Source organism: Hyla sarda, chromosome 8 (assembly GCF_029499605.1).
Source record: "Hyla sarda isolate aHylSar1 chromosome 8, aHylSar1.hap1, whole genome shotgun sequence".
In the NCBI taxonomy this organism is placed as follows: domain Eukaryota; kingdom Metazoa; phylum Chordata; class Amphibia; order Anura; family Hylidae; genus Hyla; species Hyla sarda.
The window spans coordinates 141275268-141299130 of NC_079196.1; the positions used below are offsets into that span (position 1 = coordinate 141275268).

The window sequence follows — 23863 nt, forward strand, 5'->3', positions numbered from 1 at the left end:
TTTTTTGCAGTGTGTATATAGTTTACCTAATTTAATGTAATTGTGGATTGCAATACATTGGACGCACTTCCCAAACACTCAGAAATAGAATGAATAGTCACAGACAGATTCAATGTACTCCACAAATTCGAAAAGCACAGTGTATCACGCCATGCCAACCAATCCAATAACAATACCTTCTCCGATTTTATCATCACAGGCATAGAACAGATATCAGAAAATAGTGCCGATAGATTTGAGACCCTAAAAGGAGAGAGTAGTACTGGATTTTTAAAATGAAATTTCTAGTTCCATACGGCCTGAATGAGGGCATTGAAAATATCTACTAATATACCTCAGATCCAATTCTGCTTCCAATCAGACATCCAGGATACCATCTTCCCTTAATCCCTCTCCCATTTTCCTTCTTTCTTTTTCCTCTTTATTACCTCCTTCCCCAATCTGGTACCACTGTCCTTTTTTATCCACATAAGATCTATACCATGCGGTTTGTTCCTTACATTTGTATATTCCTGATAATCACCATTCCAGCTTCCTTAATATTACATCACCACCATTTCCAAATTAACTTTCTCCTTACAGTAACTTCATCCATCAGTACTGTATATTGACTCTCACACCATCATCAGTGACCCCTTTCTGTAATCCTCCTACCTGTATAGCCAGCCAAATAACCGCTCTTTATTCCCAGTTATTCTCTAATAGCACTAACTCATTACCACTACTTTTTAGTTTCCTACATACCAATACTTTCGCAAAAAAAAACTAAAAAAATCATCCCATAAATGTTTTATATACTTACAATTTATATAACAATATAGCATCTGAGTTCCATTGTAGTTCATCTCAATATATTGCAGTAATGTATATGCAGAACTACTGATCACTGCATTCCTCAATATGCCAGCATAGTCACGCTCTCTCTCCAGAGCGAGCACCAGCATGTCTACAGTTTGTTTTTTAATTACCACTCGCTAATACACCAACTCAGACCAGACCGGCACCATTAACATAGTGATATCGTAATCAGATAATTACATCCACAATGCAATACAAGTGCACATAACATTCTAACACAGTACCTGTGAATCTAATAACCAGCAAGGAGCCCTGCAATGTATATCGCAGTACAGTGGAGAGCACAGTCTGTCATTTTGCATGGAAATAATGTCGATATAATCAATAGTACATCATAAATAAAAACAATAAAACATCTCCTTGTGAGGAAGGATTGAGGCGGTCAGCGATCAGCGTGTCTGACAATGCGCTGATCGCTGACTCGCCTCATTAATCCTTCCTCACAAGGTGATGTTTTATTGTTTTTATTTATGATGTACTATTGATTGTATCCACATTATTTCCATGCAAAATGTATACTATATGCACTTTCACTACCAATACTTCTAAACTTGTGACATGATATCAATGTGCCTAACTGGATTCTGTCATAATAGAAGGGACCAGTACGCCTATAAATAGTGATCAAATTACTATCTGTATACTTGCTTTGTTCACATTGAGAAAGGGGCTTATGCTCCGAAACAAGTCTGTTTTAAGGCTACCAGAATAAAGTTGAAGTGTTTTAAAGACACCTGGATCTCCTGCTGCTAATTTCCTGAAGCGGATGTGCCGTCAGACCCGGTAATTTTCTACCTCCCATTCATAGAGTATTCTTCTGACTACTGCATCTTCAGCTATGGACCATTCCCTATCCGATCACCGGGCAGTTGCACTGTGTAACGCAGCACAGGCGAACAAGCTGTTGTGTCCAACACCATTTTGATATACTACCCCATGAGAAGCTCTGATTTTCTTTTATCTTTTATTTGTATAGAATCGCATTAGTTTTAAGAAGAGACCTTCTGCCAATATATCCACACTAAGCGGGCGAGGTATGGCGTGAAACTCTATAAACTCTGTGAGACCACCTCAGGGTACACTTACAAGTTTAGAGTGTACGTGGGACGGGATTCCCGTATTGAACCCTCAGAATGCACCCCCCAACTCTGGGTGTTAGTGGGAAACTTGTGTTGGACCTTTTGCACCCGCTGCTGGATAAGGGTTACCGCCTTCACGTGGATGAATTTTATACCAGCAAAAAGGAATGTCCGGCACCAGATATCAAATTACATAGTAACATTACTATTAAATTACTGCCCAAATATAAAAGAGGGCAAGGGGAGGCACAGTTCATATGTGTAACAGAAAATATGGAGAGTTCCAATTTCTTTTTGGATTTAAGAGATTTGTAAATTACTTCTATTAAAAAAAATCTTAATCCTCCCAGTGCGAATATACCCTAAAAACACTACACTAACACATAATAAAGGGTAAAACACTACATATACACCCCCTTACACTGAACCCCCCCCCCCCCCCCCCCATAAAAATGAAAAACGTATTGTATGGCGGTGTTACCAAAACGGAGCATCCAGCTGTTGCAAAACAGCAACTCACAGCATTTCCGGACAGCCACTGACTGTCCAGGCATGGTGGGAGTTTAGCAACAGCTGAAGGCACCCTGTGTGGCGTAAAATATCCCTATGTCCACCCCTATGCAATCCCTAATTTAGCCCTCAAATGCGCATGGCACTCTCTCATTTCAGAGCCCTGTCGTATTTCAAGGAAACAGTTTAGGGCCACATATGGGGTATTTCCGTACTCGGGAGAAATTGCACTACAAATTTTGGGGGGCTTTTTCTCCTTTTACCCCTCATGAAAAGGAAAAGTTGGGGGCTACACCAGCCTGTTATAGTGAAAAAAATAAAAATAAATTTACACTAACATGCTGGTGTTGCCCAATACTTTTTATTTTCACAAGCGCTAAAAGGAAAAAAAGACCCCCAAAATGTGTAACGCAATTTCTCCCGAGTACGGAAATACCCCATATGTGGGCTTAAAATGCTCTGCGGACGCTCAGGAGTGAGAGCACACCATGTACATTTGAGGCCTAAATTGGTGATTTGCACAGGGATGGCTGATTTTACAGCGGTTCTGACATAAACGCAAAAAAATAAATACCCACATGTGACCCCATTTTGGAAACTACACCCCTCACTGAATGTAACCAGGGGTATAGTGAGTCTTAATACCCCACAGGTGTTTAATGAAAATTCTTCAAAGTTGGATGGAAAAATTAAGAAAAAAAATTTTTTACACTAAAATGCTGGTGTTACCCTAAATTTTTGGGGAAAATAGGAAAAAAGCCCCCCAAAATTTGTAACCCCATTTAATACCCCATTTAATTTGAACATACCCCATATGTGGATGTAAAGTGCTCTGCGGGCGAACTACAATGCTCAGAAGAGAGGGAGCGCCATTGGGCTATTGAAGAGAAAATTTGTCCGGAATTGAAGGCCACGTGTTTACAAAGCCCCCATTGTGCCAGAACAATGGACCCCCAACCCCCACATGAGACCCCATTTTGGAAATTACACCCTTCACGTAATTTAATAAGGGGTACAGTGAGCATTTACGCTCCACAGGTAATTAAATTTTTCATTTGCACAGCCCACTGTTCCAAAGATCTGTCAAATGCCAGTGGGGTGTAAATACTCACTGCACCACTTATTAAATTCTATGAGGAGTGTAGTTTCCAAAATGGGGTCACATGTGGGGGGGTTCACTGTTCAGGCAGCACGGGGGACTTTGTTAACGCACATGGCCCCTGACTTCCATTCCAAACACATTTTTTTTCCAAAAGGTCAATGGCGCTCCTCCTCTTCTGAGCATTGTAGTGCGCCAGCAGAGCACTTGACGTCCACACATGGGGTATTTCCATACTCAGAAGAGATGGGGTGACACATTTTGGGGGGCATTTTCTCCTATTACCCCTTGTAAAAATTAAAAATTTGGGGGAAAACTAGCATTTTAGTGGAAAAAAAAATCATTTACACATCCAACTTTAACGAAAAGTCGTCAAACACCCGTTCCTTGAGGGGTGTAGTTTCCAAAATAGTATGCCATGTGTTTTTTTTTTTTTTGCTGTTCTAGCACCATAGGGGCTTCTTAAATGTGACATGCCCCCCAAAAACCATTTCAGAAAAACTCACTCTCCAAAATCTCACTGTCGCTCCTTCCCTTCTGAGCCCTCTAGTGCACCCGCCAAACACTCGACAAACACATGTGAGGTATTTCCTTACTCGAGAGAAATTGGGTTACACATTTTAGGAAGATTTCTCTCCTTTTGCCCCTTCTAAAATTGGGGCTACAATTCTAAAATTGGGGCTACAAGAACATGCCAGTTTAAAAAATGAAGTTTTTGAATTTTCTCCTTAAAGGGTTAACTTTGTTAAAGGGTTAACAAACCTTTTGAATGACTCTTTGAATACTTTGAGGGGTGCAGTTTTTATAATGGGGTCATTTATGGGGTATTTCTAATACCTTCAAATACACTTCTAAACTGAACTGGTCCCTGAAAAATTTCGATTTAGAAAATTTTGTGAAAAATTTGAAAATTGCTGCTATACTGCTGAAGCCCTCAGATGTCTGTCATAAGTAAAAACATGTCCACTTTATGATGCCAACATAAAGTAAACATATTGTATATGTGAATCAATATATAATTGCTTATAAGGAAAATTAATATTCCAAATAAGAGAGCTTCAAAGTTAAAAAAAATAAAAATTAAAAAAAATACAAAACTTTTGGATTTTTTTACCAAGAAATGATGCAAGTATAGCCAAAATTTTACCACTAACATAAAGCTGAATATGTCACATAAAAACAGTCTCTGAATCAGAATGAAAAGTAAAAGCATCCCAGAGTTATTAATGCTTAAAGTGACAGTGGTCAGATATGCAAAAAATGGCCGGGTCCTACAGTGAACATTGGCTGGGTCCTTAAGGGGTTAAGCACCAAGCATTTTTCTGTTTTTGCACTTTGTCTTTTCCTCACCTTTTAAAAATCATAACCCTTTCAATTTTGCACCTAAAAATCCTAAACCTAAACCAGGGCTTATTTTTTGCGCCACCAATTTACTTTGTAATGACATCAGTCATTTTACTCAAAAATCTACGGTGAAGCGGGAAAGAAAATAGAAGAAAAAACTAAATGTTTTTACTTTTGGGGGCTTCCGTTTCCATGCAGTAAATTTTTTGGTAAAAATGACACTTTATCTTTATTCTGTAGGTCCATATGATTAAAATGATACCCTACTTATATAGGTTTGATTTTGTCGTACTTTTGGAAAAAATCATGACTTCATGCACGAAAATGTATACATTTAAAATTGTCATCTTCTGACCCCTATAATTTTTTAATTTTCTGCGTATTTGGTGGTATGAGGGCTAATTTTTTTGTGCCGTGATCTGAAGTTTTAATCAGTATCATTTTTGTTTTGATCTGACTTTATGATCGCATTTTATTCCTTTTTTATGGTATAAAAAGTGGCCAAAAATACGCTATTTTGTACTTTGGACGCCATTGACCGTACGGTTTAATTTTTGATATATTTTTTTTATAGTTTGAACATTCACGCATGCGGCGATACCACATATGTTTATTTTTATTATGTTTATATATTTTTTTTATGGTATTTGGGGAAAGGGGGGGTGATTTAAACTTTTAATAAGGAAGGGGTTAATGTATGTGATTTTAAACTTTTTTTTTTTTTTTACACTTTTAGTCCCCTTAGGGGACTTTTAGGAGGAATCATTTGATTCCTTATACAGATGAATGTGGTTCTATAAAACCACATTCATCTGTGTGCTCTGTGCTTGATTGATAAAGCTTGGTCCTGCCAGGCTTTATCATTCTGAGCACCAAAGCCGACATGGAAAGAGAGGTAAGCCATCAGGCTACCTCCACAGTGGATCACACTCCCCCTCGTGATCGCGCTGTGGGGAAGGGGGGGGGGGCGATCCACCCCACTGGACCACCAGGGATGGGATCTAAAGGGATAACAGCCAGCTACAAGAATCAGCTGGGGGCCAGCCTATATGATGCGGGCTCGAGTCGGGAGCCCTATATGATGCGGGCTCGAGTCGGGAGCCCGCCTCATACACGGTTAACGGCCATTGGACAAGTATAGACATCCATGGGCGTTAACCAGTTAGGAGAACTTGTCACCAGGTTTTACTCAAAAAAAGAAAAAAAAACAACCACACATACTGAACTGTGGGACAATAAATAATCTTGCCTACCATGCCCATGTTGTAGCAAGCCATTGGTGCAGTCAAGTGAAAAAGAACAATTTTTTTAGCAAGTAGTCCTTGGGGCAGATACTAGTTTTCAATAAGCTAGGGGGAGGAATTGACTTCGGTTGGTTTGGAAGGTATCTTGTGGGTTTAAGTCTAGAAGAGAAGTTGTTGGATTAGTTAAGGGCCCTATTTCATAGGGTGATTATTGGCTGAACAAGCTAAAATTCACCCTTTATAATCGGGCCAGCAATTTGACAATGAATAAATGTCTGATTGCAAGTTTAAAAATTATTTGTTGGCCACATGTGGCCCTTTGTAATAGAGCATGTGCAGTCGACAAATGGCCATGTAATAGGCTCAGTAAATCTAGGAGATCCGGACTCATATCAGAAGGGACTTGGGCTGTGTGACTCAGTGAATTGGTCTGTTATTTTAGGATTTTGGAAGGAATAATTGATTAAAGTAGTACTCCGGCGCGCATTTTTTTCTTTTTATCCCATCCGGGCTACAAAATAAAAGAAAACCGGCTTTCTCTTACCTGCCAACGAGCCACCGGTACAGGTGTTTGGTCCCCGGGCTGTATTCTTCTTACAGAAGGAAGGATTGTCCGGCACCAGGTATGCTCTAAAAGATTGCTTTTATTCATGCCATAGCAAGGAAACAGACATCACAGGACTGTGGTAATCTGACGCGTTTCGCTCTCTTGAGCTTAAACGTAGACTAAATTCAACAGACCAACATGCAAATTTAAAACAGAGACTCTATGGTCACATGATAAAATACCTGACATAGGTAGTAATTATAAAAACCCGGCATGGATATCATCTGTTAGTATTACAGAATGGGTTGGATCCTACCATTAGTGCGTTATTCGCTGTGTGTTTATCCTATGAGTGTGAATATACTCCAAACATTAAGTGCAAAAATCGACAGGTATGCACACAATAGGTTGCAGTATGTTGATATCGTGCATGTATAGGTCAATAGTAGAATGGGATAATCTACCTCATTGACTAAAACTCAGAGATCTGCATACATGGATATATATGTTAAAATTACATGCATTAAATGGATTACGGCATGTCAATATCACACATGCACGGGTAAATAATGGAAAAGGATAAGCAACCTCTTTCTATGTGTAGTTCTGAGACCTACGTGCATGTATACATATATTAAAAGATGATATATATGCCATGAATTAATAGATGTACATAAATAAATTGAAACACTGCACAATTTGCTCTGTTTTGGTTTACATATATATCCATTACGTATTAATACTATAATTTTCAGTAACCGCACTCTAATAGGTATCAAAACACACTAGGCGGAATCACCCTCCCAACACTCGCACCAAGAGAAATTATTGGTCTACCAAAAATATATAAATAAAACATAATAAGGGGCTACGGCGCTCGGGGCATCCGGGGAGGCATATAACGCTAGACTATATTCTTATGTACAGGTCATGATTAAATCTAAGCGTTTGTTCATTCCCCGCGGGTATCTGGTATCCAAAAGAAATATCCAATATGTCTCTCTATTGAAGAGGCGTTTTCTCGCATCCCCTCCTCTAATACCTATCTTAACCTTTTCTATACCAGACACCCGCAGGGAATCCAACTCCCCCGCGTGCACATCCCAAAAATGGCGTGATAACATGGAAATGCCTACTCCTTCACTCCTACTGTCGGAGATGTGTCTCCTGATTCTTGTTTTAAGGGTATTGGTAGTGCACCCTACATATTGCATGTTACACTTGGTGCATGTGGCCACATAAACTAACATCGTAGTATTGCAGTTAATGTATTCACGTAGTTGGTATGATTTTTTAGTTACACAAGACATTATTTCTTTAGAGTGGTGCATATATTTGCATGGAATACATCGGTTGTGACCGCAACCCCAATTCCCTACAATATCCAACCAATTACCCTGTTTAATTTTGTCCTTTGTCTTGTATTCTCCTTTTTTAGAATTGAATAGACTTGGTGATAGGGAGGAGCCCAATGAGGGTGCTTTTCTGGAGACCGCCATGATACCCTCTTTAACCACCTCCCTCAGTATTGGGTCTCCCTCTAGAACTGGTGTATACTTATGGATTATATTTTTAATTTGGGCAAATTGCGCACTGTATGTGGTAACAAAAACTGCTCTTTTTTGTTTATTTTTGGTATTTTGTGAACTATTTGCCCTTTTTCTTTTCCCAGTATATTTAATCAATTGCTCTCTATTAATGCCTTCTACTCTTTCCTGAGCCTTATTAAGACAGTCCTCTGTATAGCCCCTTCTGGCAAATCTGCTTTTAAGCTCTCCTATCTCTTTTTCCCCATTGTACAGGATCAGAGCAGTTCCTCTTGGTTCTGCACATCTCCCCAAAGGGGATATTCTGGACCACATGCTTTGGGTGGCAGGAGGATGCCATGAGGACTGAATTTGTCGCCGTCTCCTTTCTGTAGGGGACGACAACAATCTTAGACTCTCTGCTGGATAGGGAGATGTCCAAAAAATTGACTAAGGTGCTACTAAACTGAGCTGTAAATTTAAGATTTAAATGATTATTATTAATATAAGAAACGAACTAAAAAAAACGACATTCTGTACTCCCCCAGATAATCAATAAATCATCTATGTAACGCCCTATCCAGCAGATGTTCTCAAAAAAAGGGTTACTGGGTGTAAACAAAAATTGCTGCTCCCAATAAAACATGAAAATGTTTGCGAAGGAGGGTGAATATTTGGCACCCATGGACGCTCCCCGGGTCTGAAGGAAGAAATCGCCATCAAACATGAAATAATTGTGCTGCAACAAAAATTCAGTAACCATGACGATAAATTCCTTCAGACCCGGGGAGTAACTGCTAAATTGATCCAAATGACATGCCAGGGCAGTAAGACCCGCATCCCATGGGATGGATGGATATAATCCCACTACATCACAGGTAGCCCAAGACATATGTTCACTCCACTCTTTCTGATCTAGAATATTAATGACATGTTTGGTATCCTGTAAAAAAGTGGGCGTGATTTTAGTGAGGAGCGAGAATAACTATATTGTCACACGTAATGCAGACAAGGGGGGTAATGTGATAGTGCTTGATTCTGATCTGTATAAACAGTTAAACATAGAGCTCCTTTCAGACGGTGACACCTATAGGAAACTCAGTAGCGATCCAACAAAAACAATTCAAACTAAGCTAAAAAGAGTTTTGGAAGAGGGTGTTGCTATGGGTATTCTCAGCAGTAAGTTGGCAGAATATCTACATGTAGAGGCCCCAGTAGTTCCTGTGTTTCACTCACTCCCCAAGGTGCATAAAGGGGTATTTCCACCTCCCCTTAGACCAATCGTGGCAGGCATAGGATCGGTCACTGAGCGCCTTGGGGAGTGGGTGGACCACTATTTGCAACCCCTCACTAAAATCACGCCCACTTTTTTTACAGGATACCAAACATGTCATTAATATTCTAGATCAGAAAGAGTGGAGTGAACATATGTCTTGGGCTACCTGTGATGTAGTGGGATTATATCCATCCATCCCATGGGATGCGGGTCTTACTGCCCTGGCATGTCATTTGGATCAATTTAGCAGTTATTCCCCGGGTCTGAAGGAATTTATCGTCATGGTTACTGAATTTTTGTTGCAGCACAATTATTTCATGTTTGATGGCGATTTCTTCCTTCAGACCCAGGGAGCGTCCATGGGTGCCAAATATTCACCCTCCTTCGCAAACATTTTCATGTTTTATTGGGAGCAGCAATTTTTGTTTACACCCAGTAACCCTTTTTTTGAGAACATCTGCTGGATAGGGCGTTACATAGATGATTTATTGATTATCTGGGGGAGTACAGAATGTCGTTTTTTTGAGTTCGTTTCTTATATTAATAATAATCATTTAAATCTTAAATTTACAGCTCAGTTTAGTAGCACCTCAGTCAATTTTTTGGACATCTCCCTATCCAGCAGAGAGTCTAAGATTGTTGTCGTCCCCTACAGAAAGGAGACGGCAACAAATTCAGTCCTCATGGCATCCTCCTGCCACCCAAAGCATGTGGTCCAGAATATCCCCTTTGGGGAGATGTGCAGAACCAAGAGGAACTACTCTGATCCTGTACAATGGGGAAAAAGAGATAGGAGAGCTTAAAAGCAGATTTGCCAGAAGGGGCTATACAGAGGACTGTCTTAATAAGGCTCAGGAAAGAGTAGAAGGCATTAATAGAGAGCAATTGATTAAATATACTGGGAAAAGAAAAAGGGCAAATAGTTCACAAAATACCAAAAATAAACAAAAAAGAGCAGTTTTTGTTACCACATACAGTGCGCAATTTGCCCAAATTAAAAATATAATCCATAAGTATACACCAGTTCTAGAGAGAGACCCAATACTGAGGGAGGTGGTTAAAGAGGGTATCATGGCGGTCTCCAGAAAAGCACCCTCATTGGGCTCCTCCCTATCACCAAGTCTATTCAATTCTAAAAAAGGAGAATACAAGACAAAGGACAAAATTAAACAGGGTAATTGGTTGGATATTGTAGGGAATTGGGGTTGCGGTCACAACCGATGTATTCCATGCAAATATATGCACCACTCTAAAGAAATAATGTCTTGTGTAACTAAAAAATCATACCAACTACGTGAATACATTAACTGCAATACTACGATGTTAGTTTATGTGGCCACATGCACCAAGTGTAACATGCAATATGTAGGGTGCACTACCAATACCCTTAAAACAAGAATCAGGAGACACATCTCCGACAGTAGGAGTGAAGGAGTAGGCATTTCCATGTTATCACGCCATTTTTGGGATGTGCACGCGGGGGAGTTGGATTCCCTGCGGGTGTCTGGTATAGAAAAGGTTAAGATAGGTATTAGAGGAGGGGATGCGAGAAAACGCCTCTTCAATAGAGAGACATATTGGATATTTCTTTTGGATACCAGATACCCGCGGGGAATGAACAAACGCTTAGATTTAATCATAGCCTGTAAAAGAGAAAAGAGAGACCGGAGGGAGGCGCCTCGTGTGATACCGTATGGGTAAGCAACATGAAAAACTTGGGGGTCGGTTAAGACACACCCCTAGGTAGTGGCTGCTCACCTGAGAGCAAGTGAAAACTTGCGTGTCAACCCACAATGGGGTTACCAGAAGTGGCAAAGATGGTAGGACTGCTGCCAAGCCGGAGGTCACAGGGGAGGAAAGACAACCAATCCTGATGAAACTTTAGGCAGGTAGAACAAAAAGACCCCAATAGGCGCTGCAGATTCCCACGAAGTAAACCAAACCAGAGATGAAGTGGTAATAGTGCAAAACACTGGAAGGTTTATTGTAGTAAAAACAATAAAATACAGATTACGCGTTTCGGGGGAGCCACCCCCTTCTTCAGATCAGAGATACTCTGATCTGAAGAAGGGGGTGGCTCCCCCGAAACGCGTAATCTGTATTTTATTGTTTTTACTACAATAAACCTTCCAGTGTTTTGCACTATTACCACTTCATCTCTGGTTTGGTTTACTTCGTGGGAATCTGCAGCGCCTATTGGGGTCTTTTTGTTCTACCTGCCTATAAATTTAATCATGACCTGTACATAAGAATATAGTCTAGCGTTATATGCCTCCCCGGATGCCCCGAGCGCCGTAGCCCCTTATTATGTTTTATTTATATATTTTTGGTAGACCAATAATTTCTCTTGGTGCGAGTGTTGGGAGGGTGATTCCGCCTAGTGTGTTTTGATACCTATTAGAGTGCGGTTACTGAAAATTATAGTATTAATACGTAATGGATATATATGTAAACCAAAACAGAGCAAATTGTGCAGTGTTTCAATTTATTTATGTACATCTATTAATTCATGGCATATATATCATCTTTTAGTATATGTATACATGCACGTAGGTCTCAGAACTACACATAGAAAGAGGTTGCTTATCCTTTTCCATTATTTACCCGTGCATGTATGATATTGACATGCCGTAATCAATTTAATGCATGTCATTTTAACATATATATCCATGTATGCAGATCTGAGTTTTAGTCAATGAGGTAGATTATCCCATTCTACTATTGACCTATACATGCACGATATCAACATACTGCAACCTATTGTGTGCATACCTGTCGATTTTTGCACTTAATGTTTGGAGTATATTCACACTCATAGGATAAACACACAGCGAATAAAGCACTAATGGTAGGATCCAACCCATTCTGTAATACTAACAGATGATATCCATGCCGGGTTTTTATAATTACTACCTATGTCAGGTATTTTATCATGTGACCATCGAGTCTCTGTTTTAAATTTGCACTTTGGTCTGTTGAATTTAGTCTACGTTTAAGCTCGAGAGCGAAACGCGTCAGATTACCACAGTCCTGTGATGTCTGTTTCCTTGCTATGGCATGAATAAAAGCAATCTTTTAGAGCATACCTGGTGCCGGACAATCCTTCCTTCTATACGCTGTTGAAGCCGGGGCGGGACCGGCGGGTCCGTGACAGCACAGGTGTGTCGGAGATTCGGCTCCGGAGGTGAGCGGACACCACTGCATTTGGACGTATTCTTCTTACTTCCCGTTAGCCCGGCACATCGCACGGAGCTTCAGCCTATCACCGGCTGAGACGGGACATCACTGCGGCCGGTGATAGGCTGAAGCTCCGTGTGACGTGCCGGGCTAACAGGAAGTAAGAAGAATACAGCCCGGGGACCGAACACCTGTACCGGAGTGTACCGTAGCTCCGAGGGCTCGTTGGCAGGTAAGAGAAAGTGTGTTAAAAGGAATAAAAGGGATAAAAGGAAAAAAGTGCGCGCCGGAGTACTCCTTTAAGGTAAGGCTTGGACCAAGTCCCCTTATTTCTAGTGAAGGATGAAATGTAAAAGGGATTTTTAAAGACATATTCCGAACTGTTAAAGAATGGTCTGAGTAGGAAGTGGATGCACAGACCCCAAACACAAGTGCTGTGTAACAGTCCAAAAAATCCCATTATAGTCTATGGGATTTTTACATTACCCGTTTTAACCAGTCATAGCCCGTTATTAATAACGGACGTTATTTTGTGACTGGAAAGAGAGTGCATGCACCCTATATATAAGACCACACTTTCAGTACAAACACCATACTGCCATTGAAAAAGGGCACTTCACTATTGAACCCATACTGACAAGAGCTGCAGTCCCCGGCAAATTTGACCACTGCCTAGTGTGTCACGTTCTCACAGAGACCGCACTGCACGAGGATGCCGCTATCAGCAGCAAGAGCACTCCCGCTACCACAAACTAACCTGCCTGCGGGTGAGAGATATACAGTGAGCTGGACGCCGTTCCGCACTGCCATTGTACACCGTTCATCACTATCTACTACAGAAGACCGCAGGTATCTCTGTACTGAGGCCGGGTGCGCTGCGATCTCCAGCACCCGTGCCAACCTGAGCATGTTTTTCTTCATTTCACTAGCATTACTGTATCTGGATAATTTTACCGAGACTACAATTGCCATATAACTTTAGACTGGTACCTATCTTGTACAGGCATATTTCTCATTCATCCCAGCGCTGCAACTATTTTTCTAATGTCTTTTGAAGTGGCATTCTGTATTACATTTATTTTATTGTTTATTAAATGAATACCCAGTTTATATATTTTTTTTTATTTTACTACTTGTCTTTTTCGACCCCTATAACTTTATTTTTATTTTTTCCGTATATATGGGGATTTATGAGAGATCATTCTTTGCACTGTGATCTGTAGTCTTTATTGGTACCATTTATGCTTTGATGGGACTTTTTGATTGCTTTTTATAATTATTTTTTTTCTGATATGACGTGATTAAAAATCTATATTTTTGGTGTTTGCTATTTTTGTTACGTTTACGAAGTTTACCATGCAGGATCAGAAACATTATATTTTAATAGTTTGGACATTGATGTACTCAGCGATCGCAAATAATTTTTTGTTTTTGTACAAATAAGGGTAATTTAATATTTTATTAGAGGAGGGGGTATTATATAATTTAAAAAACTTTTTTTTTTTAACACTTTTTAAGTCCCCAAAGGGGACTTTGATATGCAATCATAATGATATGCCTATGGCATAGCGTTATACAGTGTGATCGGCTATCCTTTGATCTAGCCTGCTGGCAGGAGGCAGGTAGGGGGACCCTCCTCCACCATTTTAGCTTACGGACTTGATTTTGGGGGTTCCTATGAGTTAATGATGATCTTTTGCTTTCGGTGCTGTGATCTGCATTGAACATGGTGTCTAAGGGGTTAATGACAGGCAGCAGCAGGGTCGCCGCTGCCTGTCATTAGCAGTGAATGTCTGGCTACTGATAGTAGCTGACACTAACTGTTCTGAAGCGAGTGCAGCTCCTGCGCTCGCTTCAAAGCTACTTAAGGATTCAGGTCGTACAGGTATGCCCTTGGTCCTTAAAGGGTTACTCTGGCCCTAAGACATTTTATCCCCTATCCAAAGGGGATAAAATGTCTGATCGCGGAGTTCCCGCTGCTGGCATGCATTCTCACATGCAGCACCCACCTGTGGGAGCTGCATGCAGCGCTGCAGCCTCAGAGTCTGCCGGGTCATGACTTAGGGACCGGAGTACCATGACGTCACGGTCTGCCCCCGCAATGCAAGTCTATGGTTCATAGACTTGCATTGCGGGGCTGGGAGTGACTGCACACGGGGGTGTAATCATGACTTCACGATATTGCGGCCCCGTAGTAGTGACCCGGCAGATTCGGAGGCTGCAGTGCTGCGTGCAGCTCCCATAGGTGGATGCTGCATGCGAGAATGCTGGGGTCACGAGTGGTTGGACTCCCGCGATCAGACATCTTATCTTAGGGGATAAGATGTCTTAGGGCCAGAGTACCCACTGGGGACCCCCGGGATCTCGGCTGCAGCACCCACCTGTTGCCGCTTCCGGAAACGCTGGAGGCTTCGGCTTCTGACCACGGTGACGTGAGATTGTGACGTCACGACTCCGCCCCCGTGATGTCACACCCCACCCCTCAATGAAAGTCTATGGGAGGGGGTGTGGCAGCTGGCACATGGAGTGTGACATCACATGGGGGCGGAGTCGTGACGTCACGATCTCCCGTCACCGTGGTCGTGAGACGTTAGGATGAGAGCCTCCAGCGCTGCCAGAAGCCGCAACAGGTGGGGGCTGCAGTCGAGATCCTGGGGGTCTCCAGAGGTGGGACCCACGGCATCTGACATCTTAGGGGCGGAGTATCCCTTTAAGTACAAGGACGTAAAGTCATATCTGTACGCCCTTCGTCCTTAAAGGGATATTCCGGGCAAAAACATTTTATCCCCTATCCAAAGGATAGGGGATATGATGTCTGATCGCGGGGAGGGGCGCTGCTGAGATCCCCCGCGATCTCCCTGCAGCACCCGCTTTCTATGCGGGTGCTGAATCTCCAGTTTCGGAAACCTCCAATAGACATGAATGGAGGGGCGTTGCGTCACGTCAGGTCCCCCGTCCTGGAAACCCAAAGGTTTCCGAAACTGAAGATTCAGCACCCGCATAGAAAGCGGGTGCTGCAGGGAGATAACGGGGGGTCTAAGCAGCGGGCCCCCCGTGATCAGACATCTTATCCCCTATCCTTTGAATAGGGGGTAAAATGTTTTTGCCTGGAATACCCCTTTAACAGCTTAAAAAAATTAAAATAAAAAACACTGCAGCATACAAATACATTTGATAATATTGTATGCTGTTTTACATAGTTAGTATGGTTGAAAAAAGACATACGTCCCTCAAGTCCAACCAAGGAATTGAAGGAAAGGGGTGTGGAGTTATGAAGGGGCAGGAATGTGATTATATTTCTTCATAAGCATTAATGTTATTTTGTTCTAGGAATGTATCTAACCCTTTTTTAAAGCTTTCAACTGTTTCTGCTGTGACCAGTTCTTGAGGTACACTGTTCCATAAATTCACAGTTCGTATGGTAAAGAAGGCGTGTCACCCCTTGAGACCAAACCTTTTCTTCTCCAGATGGAGGGAGTGCCCCCTTGTCCTTTGAGGGGGTTTAACCTGGAACAGTTTTTCCCAATATTTTTTGTATGGGCCATTAACCCCTTGGGGACGGAGCCCATTATGACCCTAAGGACGGGAGCATTTTTTGCAAATCTGACCACAGTCACTTTAAGCATTAATAACTCTGGGATGCTTTTACTTATAAATTTGATTCCGAGATTGTTTTTTCGTGACATATTCTACTTTGTTAGTGGTAAATTTTCGTCGATACTTGCATCATTTCTTGGTGAAAAATGCAAAAATGTCATGAAAAATTCTTCAAAGGGCTTCAAAGTTCAGCAGCAATTTTCCAATTTTTTTGCAAAATTTTCAAAATCAGAATTTTTCAGGGACCCGTTCAGGTTTGAAGTGGATTTGAAGGGTCTTCTGGTTAGAAATACCCCATTATAAAAACTGCACCCCTCAAAGTATTCAAAATGACATCCAGTAAGTGTGTTAACCCTTTAGGTGTTTCACAGGAATAGCAGCAAAGTGAAGGAGAAAATTCAAAATCTTAATTTTTTTGTTCTTGTAGACCCAGTTTTTGAATTTTTACAAGGGGTAAAAGGAAAAAAATCCTCTCAAAGTTTGTAACCCAATTTCTCTCGAGTAAGAAAATACCTCATATGTCTACGTAAAGTGTTCGGCGGGTGCACTAGAGGGCTCAGAAGGGAAGGAGCAACAATGGGATTTAGGAGAGTGAGTTTTTCTGAAATGGTTTTTGGGGGGCATGTCCCATTTATCAAGCCCCTATGGTGCCAGGACAGCAACCCCCCCCCCCCCCACATCGCACACTATTATGGAAACTACACCCCTCAAGGAACGTAACAAGGGGGGGTACGGTGAGCCTTAACACCCCACAGGTGTTTGACAACTTTTTGTTAAAGTCGGATGTATAAATGAAAAAAAAATTTTTTCACTAAAATGCTTTTTTTTCCCCAAATTTTACTTTTTTACAAGGGGTAATAGGAGAAAATGCCCCCAAAATTTGTAACCCCATTTCTTCTGAGTATGAAAATACCCCATGTTTGGACGTCAAGCTCACTGCGAGCGAACTACAATTCTCAGAAGAGAAGGAGCGCCATTGAGCTTTTAGAGAGATAATTTGTTTGGAATGGAAGTCGGGGGCCATGTGCATCTTAGCTATGAGGAAAGATTAAAAGAATTACATTTGTTTAGTCATGAGAAGAGACATTTAAGGGGAGATATGATGTTCCATGCCCCATATTCGTTTAGTTGCACGTCTCTGCACCTTCTCCAGCTCCTCAACGTCCCTTTCATGAACTGGTGACCAAAACTGAACAGCATATTCCAGGTGAGGCCGTACCAATGCTTTATAAAGCAGTAGTTAAAGGGGTATTCCAGGCAAAACCTTTAAATATATATATCACAACTGGCTCCGGAAAGTTAAACAGATTTGGAAGTCGGGGGCCATGTGCATTTACAAAGCCCCCCGTGGTGCCAGAACAGTGGACTATGTACATTTGAGGCCTAAATTGGTGATTTGCACAGGGGTGGCTGATTAGAGTGGTTCTGACATAAACCCAAAAAAATAAATACCCACATGTGATCCCATTTTGGAAAATACACCCCTCACGGAATGTAACTAGGGGTACAGTGAGCATTTACACCCTACTGGCGTTTGACAGATCTTTGGAACAGTGGGCTGTGCAAACAAAAAAAATTCATTTTTCATTTTCACTGACCACTGTTCCAAAAATCTGTCAGACACTTGTGGGGCGTAAATGCTAACTGTACCCCTTATTACATTACATGAGGGGTGTAGTTTCCAAAATGGGGTCACATGTGGGTATTTATTTTTTTGGGTTTATGTCAGAACCACTCTAATCAGCCACCCCTGTGCAAATCACCAATTTAGGCCTCAAATGTACATAGTGCTCTCTCACTCCTGAGCCTTGTTGTGCACTCGCAGAGCATTTTACGTCCACATATGGGGTATCTCTGTACTCAGGAGAAATTGCGTTACAAATTTTGGGGGTCTTTTTTTCCTTTTACCTCTTGTGAAAATAAAAAGTAAAGGGCAACACCAGCATGTTAGTGTAAAAAAAAAATAATAATAATTTACACTAACAGGCTGGTCTAGACCCCAACTTTTCCTTTTCATAAGGAGAAAAAGCCCCCCAAAATTTGTAGTGCAATTTCTCTCGAGTACGAAAGTACCCCATGTGTGGCCCTAAACTGTTTCCTTGAAATACGACAGGGCTCCGAAGTGAGAGAGCGCCATACGCATTTGAGGACTAAATTAGGGATTGCATAGGGGTGGACATAGGGGTATTCTACGCCAGTGATTCCCAAGCAGGGTGCCTCCAGCTGTTGCTAAACTCCCAGCATGCCTGGACAGTCAGTGGCTGTCCGGAAATGCTGGGAGTTGTTGTTTTGCAACAGCTGGAGGCTCCGTTTTGGAAACACTGCCGTACAATACGTTTTTTATTGGGGGGGACAGTGTAAGGCTGTGTATATGTAGTGTAGTGTTTTTATGGTACATTCACACTGGCGGGTAACGGTGAGTTTCCCGCTAGGAATTTGCGCTGCGGCGAAAAATTTTCCGCAGCTCATACTTGAAGCAGGAAACTTACTGTAAACCCGCCCGTGTGAATGTACCCTGTACGTTCACATGGGGGGGGGCAAACCTCCAGCTGTTTAAAAAATACAACTCCCAGCATGTACTGACAGACCGTGCATGCTGGAAGTTGTAGTTTTGCAACAGCTGGAGGCACACTGGTTGGAAAACCTTCAGTTAGGTTCTGTTACCTAACTCAGTATTTTCCAACCAGTGTGCCTCCAGCTGTTGCAAAACTACAATTCCCAGCATGTACTGATCACAGAAGGGCATGCTGGGAGATGTAGTTATGCAACAGCTGGAGGTATGCAACTACAACTCCCAGCATGCCGAGACAGCTGTTTGCTGTGTGGGCATTCTGGAATTTGTAGTTTTGCAACATCTTGAGTGCTACAATTTAGAGACCACTGAACAGTGATCTCCAAACTGTGGACCTCCAGATGTTGCAAAACTACAACTCCCAGCATGCCCAGACAGCAAACAGCTGTGTGGGCATGCTAGGAGTTGTAGTTTTGCAAGATCTAGAGGGCAGTATAGAGATCACTGTGCAGTGGTCTCTAAACTGTAGACCTCCAGCTGTTACAAAACTACAAATTCCAGCATGCCCACACAGCAAACAGCTGTCTGGGCATGCTGGGAGTTGTAGTTTTGCAACATCTGGAGGGCTACAGTCTAGAGACCACTATAGTGGTCTCAGACTGTAGCCCTCTAGATGTTGCTAGGCAACTTGCCGGCTTCCGTCGCATCCAGGGAGCCGTCCTCTTCTGCCGCCCGCAGATCTCCGTCGCCACCCGCCGATCACCGTCGCTCCGCTACCTCCGGACGGGTAAGTGATCTTCATCTCCGCTCCACTGCGTTTTCCCCGTTCTGGCCCGCCTAAACGAAAAACGAAAGTAAACCCCCCCCCCCCCCCCCGCCCCCGATCTGCTATTGGTGGTCTCGTCTAGACCACCAATAGCAGGGATAGGGGGGGTGGCACCCGTGCCACCTCACTCCTATCGCTTTAGGGGGATCGTGGGTGTCTTAGACACCCGCGATCCCCCTTATATTCCGGGTCACCATAGACCCGTAATGACCCGGAATCGGCACAAATCGCAAGTGTGAATTCACTTGCGATTTGCGCCGATTGCCGACATGGGGGGGTCTAATGACCCCCCCTGGGCATTTGCACGGGGTGCCTGCTGATATCAGCAGTCACCCCGGTCCGGTCCCCGCCCGGCGCGGCGGGGACCTAAATTCCCATGGGCGTATAAATACTCCCTTTGTCCTTAAGTACCAGGACGCAAGGGCGTATGCATACGCCCTTCGTCCCCAACAGGTCAATATACTTATAGACGTTGATCATATCTCCCCTTAAATGTCTCTTCTCATGACTAAACAAATGTAATTCTTTTAATCTTTCCTCATAGCTAAGATGTTCCATGCCCCATATTAGTTTAGTTGCGCGTCTCTGCACCTTCTCCAGCTCCTCAACGTCCCTTTCATGAACTGGTGACCAAAACTGAACAGCATATTCCAGGTGAGGCTGTACCAATGCTTTATAAAGCGGTAGTTAAAGGGGTATTCCAGGCACGGGACGTGAGTCATCAGAGAGCAGTTAGACAGAAAACAACAGCTCAACTTCAGAAGCTAATAACTATTGGAAGGATTAAGATTTTTTTAATAGAAGTAATTTACAAATCTGTTTAACTTTCCGGAGCCAGTTGATATATAAAAAAAAGTTTTGGCCTGGAATACCCCTTTAATGTCCATGTCCCTTGAGTCCATGCCTCTTTTGATACAGTACAATATCCTGCTTGCCTTAGAAGCTGCTGCCTGACACTGCCTGCTATTCTGTAGTCTATGATCTACAAGTACAGTTAGATCCTTCTCTTCCAGTGACTCTCCCAGTTTACCCCCCCCCCCCCCCCAAGACATACGTTGCATGCAGATTTTTAGTACCCAAATGCATAACTTTACATTTATCCACATTGAAGCTCATGTGCCAAGTGGATGCCCAGACACTTAGTCTATCCAAGTCATTTTGTAACCTATACACATCCTCTATAGACTGTATCGTGCTACAAAGCTTGGTGTCATCTGCAAAGATAGAAACTGGGCTGTTAATACCATCCTCTATATCATTGATAAATAAATTAAACAACAGCGGGCCCAGTACTGAACCTTGGGGTACACCACTGATAACCCTGGACCAATCAGAGTACAAATTATTGACCACCACTCTCTGGGTACGATCCATGAGCCAGTGTTCAATCCAGTTACTAACTAAAGTTTCCAAACCCAAAGACCTTAACTTACCTATCAGACATCTAGGAGGGACAGTATCAAACGCTTTTGCAAAATCCAAAAAACACTATGGAGGAGATTTATCAAAGTTGTCTATGTCTCGCATCAATATAGACCAAACTACAGAGGGTTAGGCTGGTCTATTGTGTGCCTAATTTATCAAAAGGCGCAAGGCTCTTGATAAATTCTGCACACAGACTTTGGGATCTATGCTTTAGACTGTATTTAAACCTGCTCCAGCATGGTCTGACATTTCGGTGTACTTTCAGCCGATGCGACTTGTCGCTGAAAAGTCGCTTTTGATAAATTCAGCACCAATGCATTTTTCCATCTAAAATAGACTAGAATGCATCATGTTCTAAAAATCCAATAAAGCAAAAGTTGCAGAAAAGTCACACCTATATAGACTGCGACTTTCTGTGCGACAAATTTAGACAGGAAAAACCAGTCTAAATCCTTTGATAAATCTCCACCTATATCCACAGCCATCCCTCTGTCAAGGCTTCTACTCACATCTTCATAAAAGCAAATTAGATTGGTTTGACGACTTCTATCCTTAGTAAACCCATGCTGGCTATCACTTATAATACAATTATCCCCTATGTATTCCTGTATGTAATCCCTTATGAGTGGTTCAAATAATTTTCCCACAATACATGTTTAGCTTACTGGTCTATAATTACATGGGAAAGACCTAGAGCCCTTTTTGAAGATTGGCATCACATTCGCCTTGCGCCAGTCTCTCGGCACAATACCAGACACCAGTGAATCTCTAAATATCATGAGCAAGGGTACAGAAATGACTGAACTTAGTTCTCTAAGAACTTCTTGGGTGTAACCCATCTGTTCCTGGAGATTTGCTTACATCTACTTTACTTAAGTTACCTTGGACCATATCTACATTATGCCAGTTCAGTTTGTGGTAACACATTGTGGAAGGCCATTTCCTGTTCGTGCATGACATGGTTTTCCCTTTCCATAGTTGCTATGTTAGTGTTCTTTGCCATGTGTGATGTAAAAACCACAGTATGTGCTTCATACCTGTCATATGCCTTTATGATCATGCCCAAAAGCATGAAATAAGGGAAAGTCTATAGAACATTCTCTGTATCAAATAATAAAACTACTAACCCAACCTTCTACGTAATTCTTAAAGTTGTAAAAAGTGGACTATGTGGCCGTACTGTATACACTTTCACAGGGAGAATTTTTTTTTTTTAAATGGCCACAAGCTTTTGCTGTTTTGCTTTACCAACATTTGCTACCTTCCATAATTGTTGGTCCGTATCAATTTATTATTGTCATGTAGCACTAAGGTCCTGGGTTCTAAGGTCTAAGCATCAAGGGCAACATCGGTTTGGTGTTTGTATGTTCTCCCTGTGTCACACTACAAAAACATACCGATAAGTTAATGCGGAGATTACATTATGAACATCAGAGTATAGTAATTTATATCCTTTTTTTTAGAATTTACTTTTAATGTAAGGCTGGGTTCACATCACACTTAGTGCCTACGATGCACAGATACAATTTCTAAAGTTCAAATCGGCTGAAATTACATCAGTGCGTGGACAAGCGCTGGACAGGTTCGGGCGAGTGAACTCTATGGGGCAGCGGACCTGATTGTAGTCTGCTAGTGACTAGGATCAGGTCATGCGACTTTTGACTAAAAATTGTGCCTGTCCATGCACAGATGTGATTTCAGCTGTTTTTAGCCTTAGAAATTGTATTATCGTAATACAATTAAAAATAGTAATCCTTTTAATTATGTTTTACACATGCAAATGTAGACAATGAAAAAAAACAATAACAAAAAACAGTAAAGCGCTTTTAAGTTATTTATTACTATTACCACATACCTCTAATTCATTTTGTTTAAATAGTGCATTATCCTGTGGTTATCATTACCTAAACAAAATATTTTGCCGAAAAAGAACAATGCTCATGCTTAAAGTCTGAGTGTCAGTTGTGATTCACCTCCAAGTTATTAACATTTGTGTCTTTCTTTTTTCCATACATAGGGTTGATACTGATGTTGTTAAGTGTTCATCGAATATGGAAGAAGAAAGATAGATCTATTAAACACTGGATCCAAATTTGAAGATAGATATCTCCCTCTGTGTCTCTTTTCTTTTCTCCCTTCTTATATATATATATATATATATATATATATATATATATATATATACCGTATATATATATATATATATATATATTCTAATCTTTATTTTATTTTACTTTTATTGTAATTGATGTTGATTACTTTTATTGTAATTGATGATTGTCTGTCTGTACCAGCACTTTAATGTTTTGCTGTTAATCTGTATTTTTATGTTTTTCTCAAGAATATACTTTGTTTTCAACATATAGATTTGTATTTTCAGATATTAAAACAATGTAAGTATTGTATAAGGCTGTGTTTATCAGTCTTTTTTTTTGTCTTTTTAAATACTTAACCTCTTCAGGACGCAGGGCGTATTGCCCTGCTTCTTGAGTCTTTAAGCACCTGGGGCGCAGGTACGCCCATGGGAATTTTGGTCCCCGCAGCTAGCTGGTCCTGGCACATCGCCGAGGGGGGTCCTCCCACCCCGTACGGCAGTGTTTCCAAAACGGAGCATCCAGCTGTTACAAAACAACTCCGAGCATTTTTCAGACAGCCACTGACTGTACAGGCATGCTGGGAGTTTAGCAACAGCTGGAGGGGAATCACTGGCCTAAAATATTTTTGGTAGCGGACGCAATTGTAACGCTTGCATCAGAGTCCACTGCTATGCAAATCCCTAATTCAGGCATCAAATGCGCATGGCGCACTCACTTCGGAGCCCTGTCTTATTTCAAGGCAACAGT

At 41.7% G+C, this 23863-nt stretch overlaps 1 protein-coding gene across 4 annotated transcripts in view; it reads left to right on the forward strand.

The window, feature by feature from the left end:
* TBCCD1 (TBCC domain containing 1) overlaps positions 1 to 23164 on the forward strand; it is a 163889-nt gene extending 140725 nt beyond the window's left edge. For 2 of the 4 annotated variants that reach the window (XM_056536186.1, XM_056536183.1), the window contains one exon: positions 23038 to 23162. Coding sequence is in view for 2 of the 4 variants with exons in the window: in XM_056536185.1 (XP_056392160.1) it covers positions 23038 to 23089 (52 nt within the window). In the remaining 2 variants the exon portion in view is untranslated. Of the gene's footprint in view, positions 1 to 23037 lie in introns of all 4 variants that reach the window. The other 2 variants (XM_056536185.1, XM_056536184.1) reach the window with 2 other exon arrangements.
* The last annotated feature ends 699 nt before the right edge of the window (positions 23165 to 23863 follow it).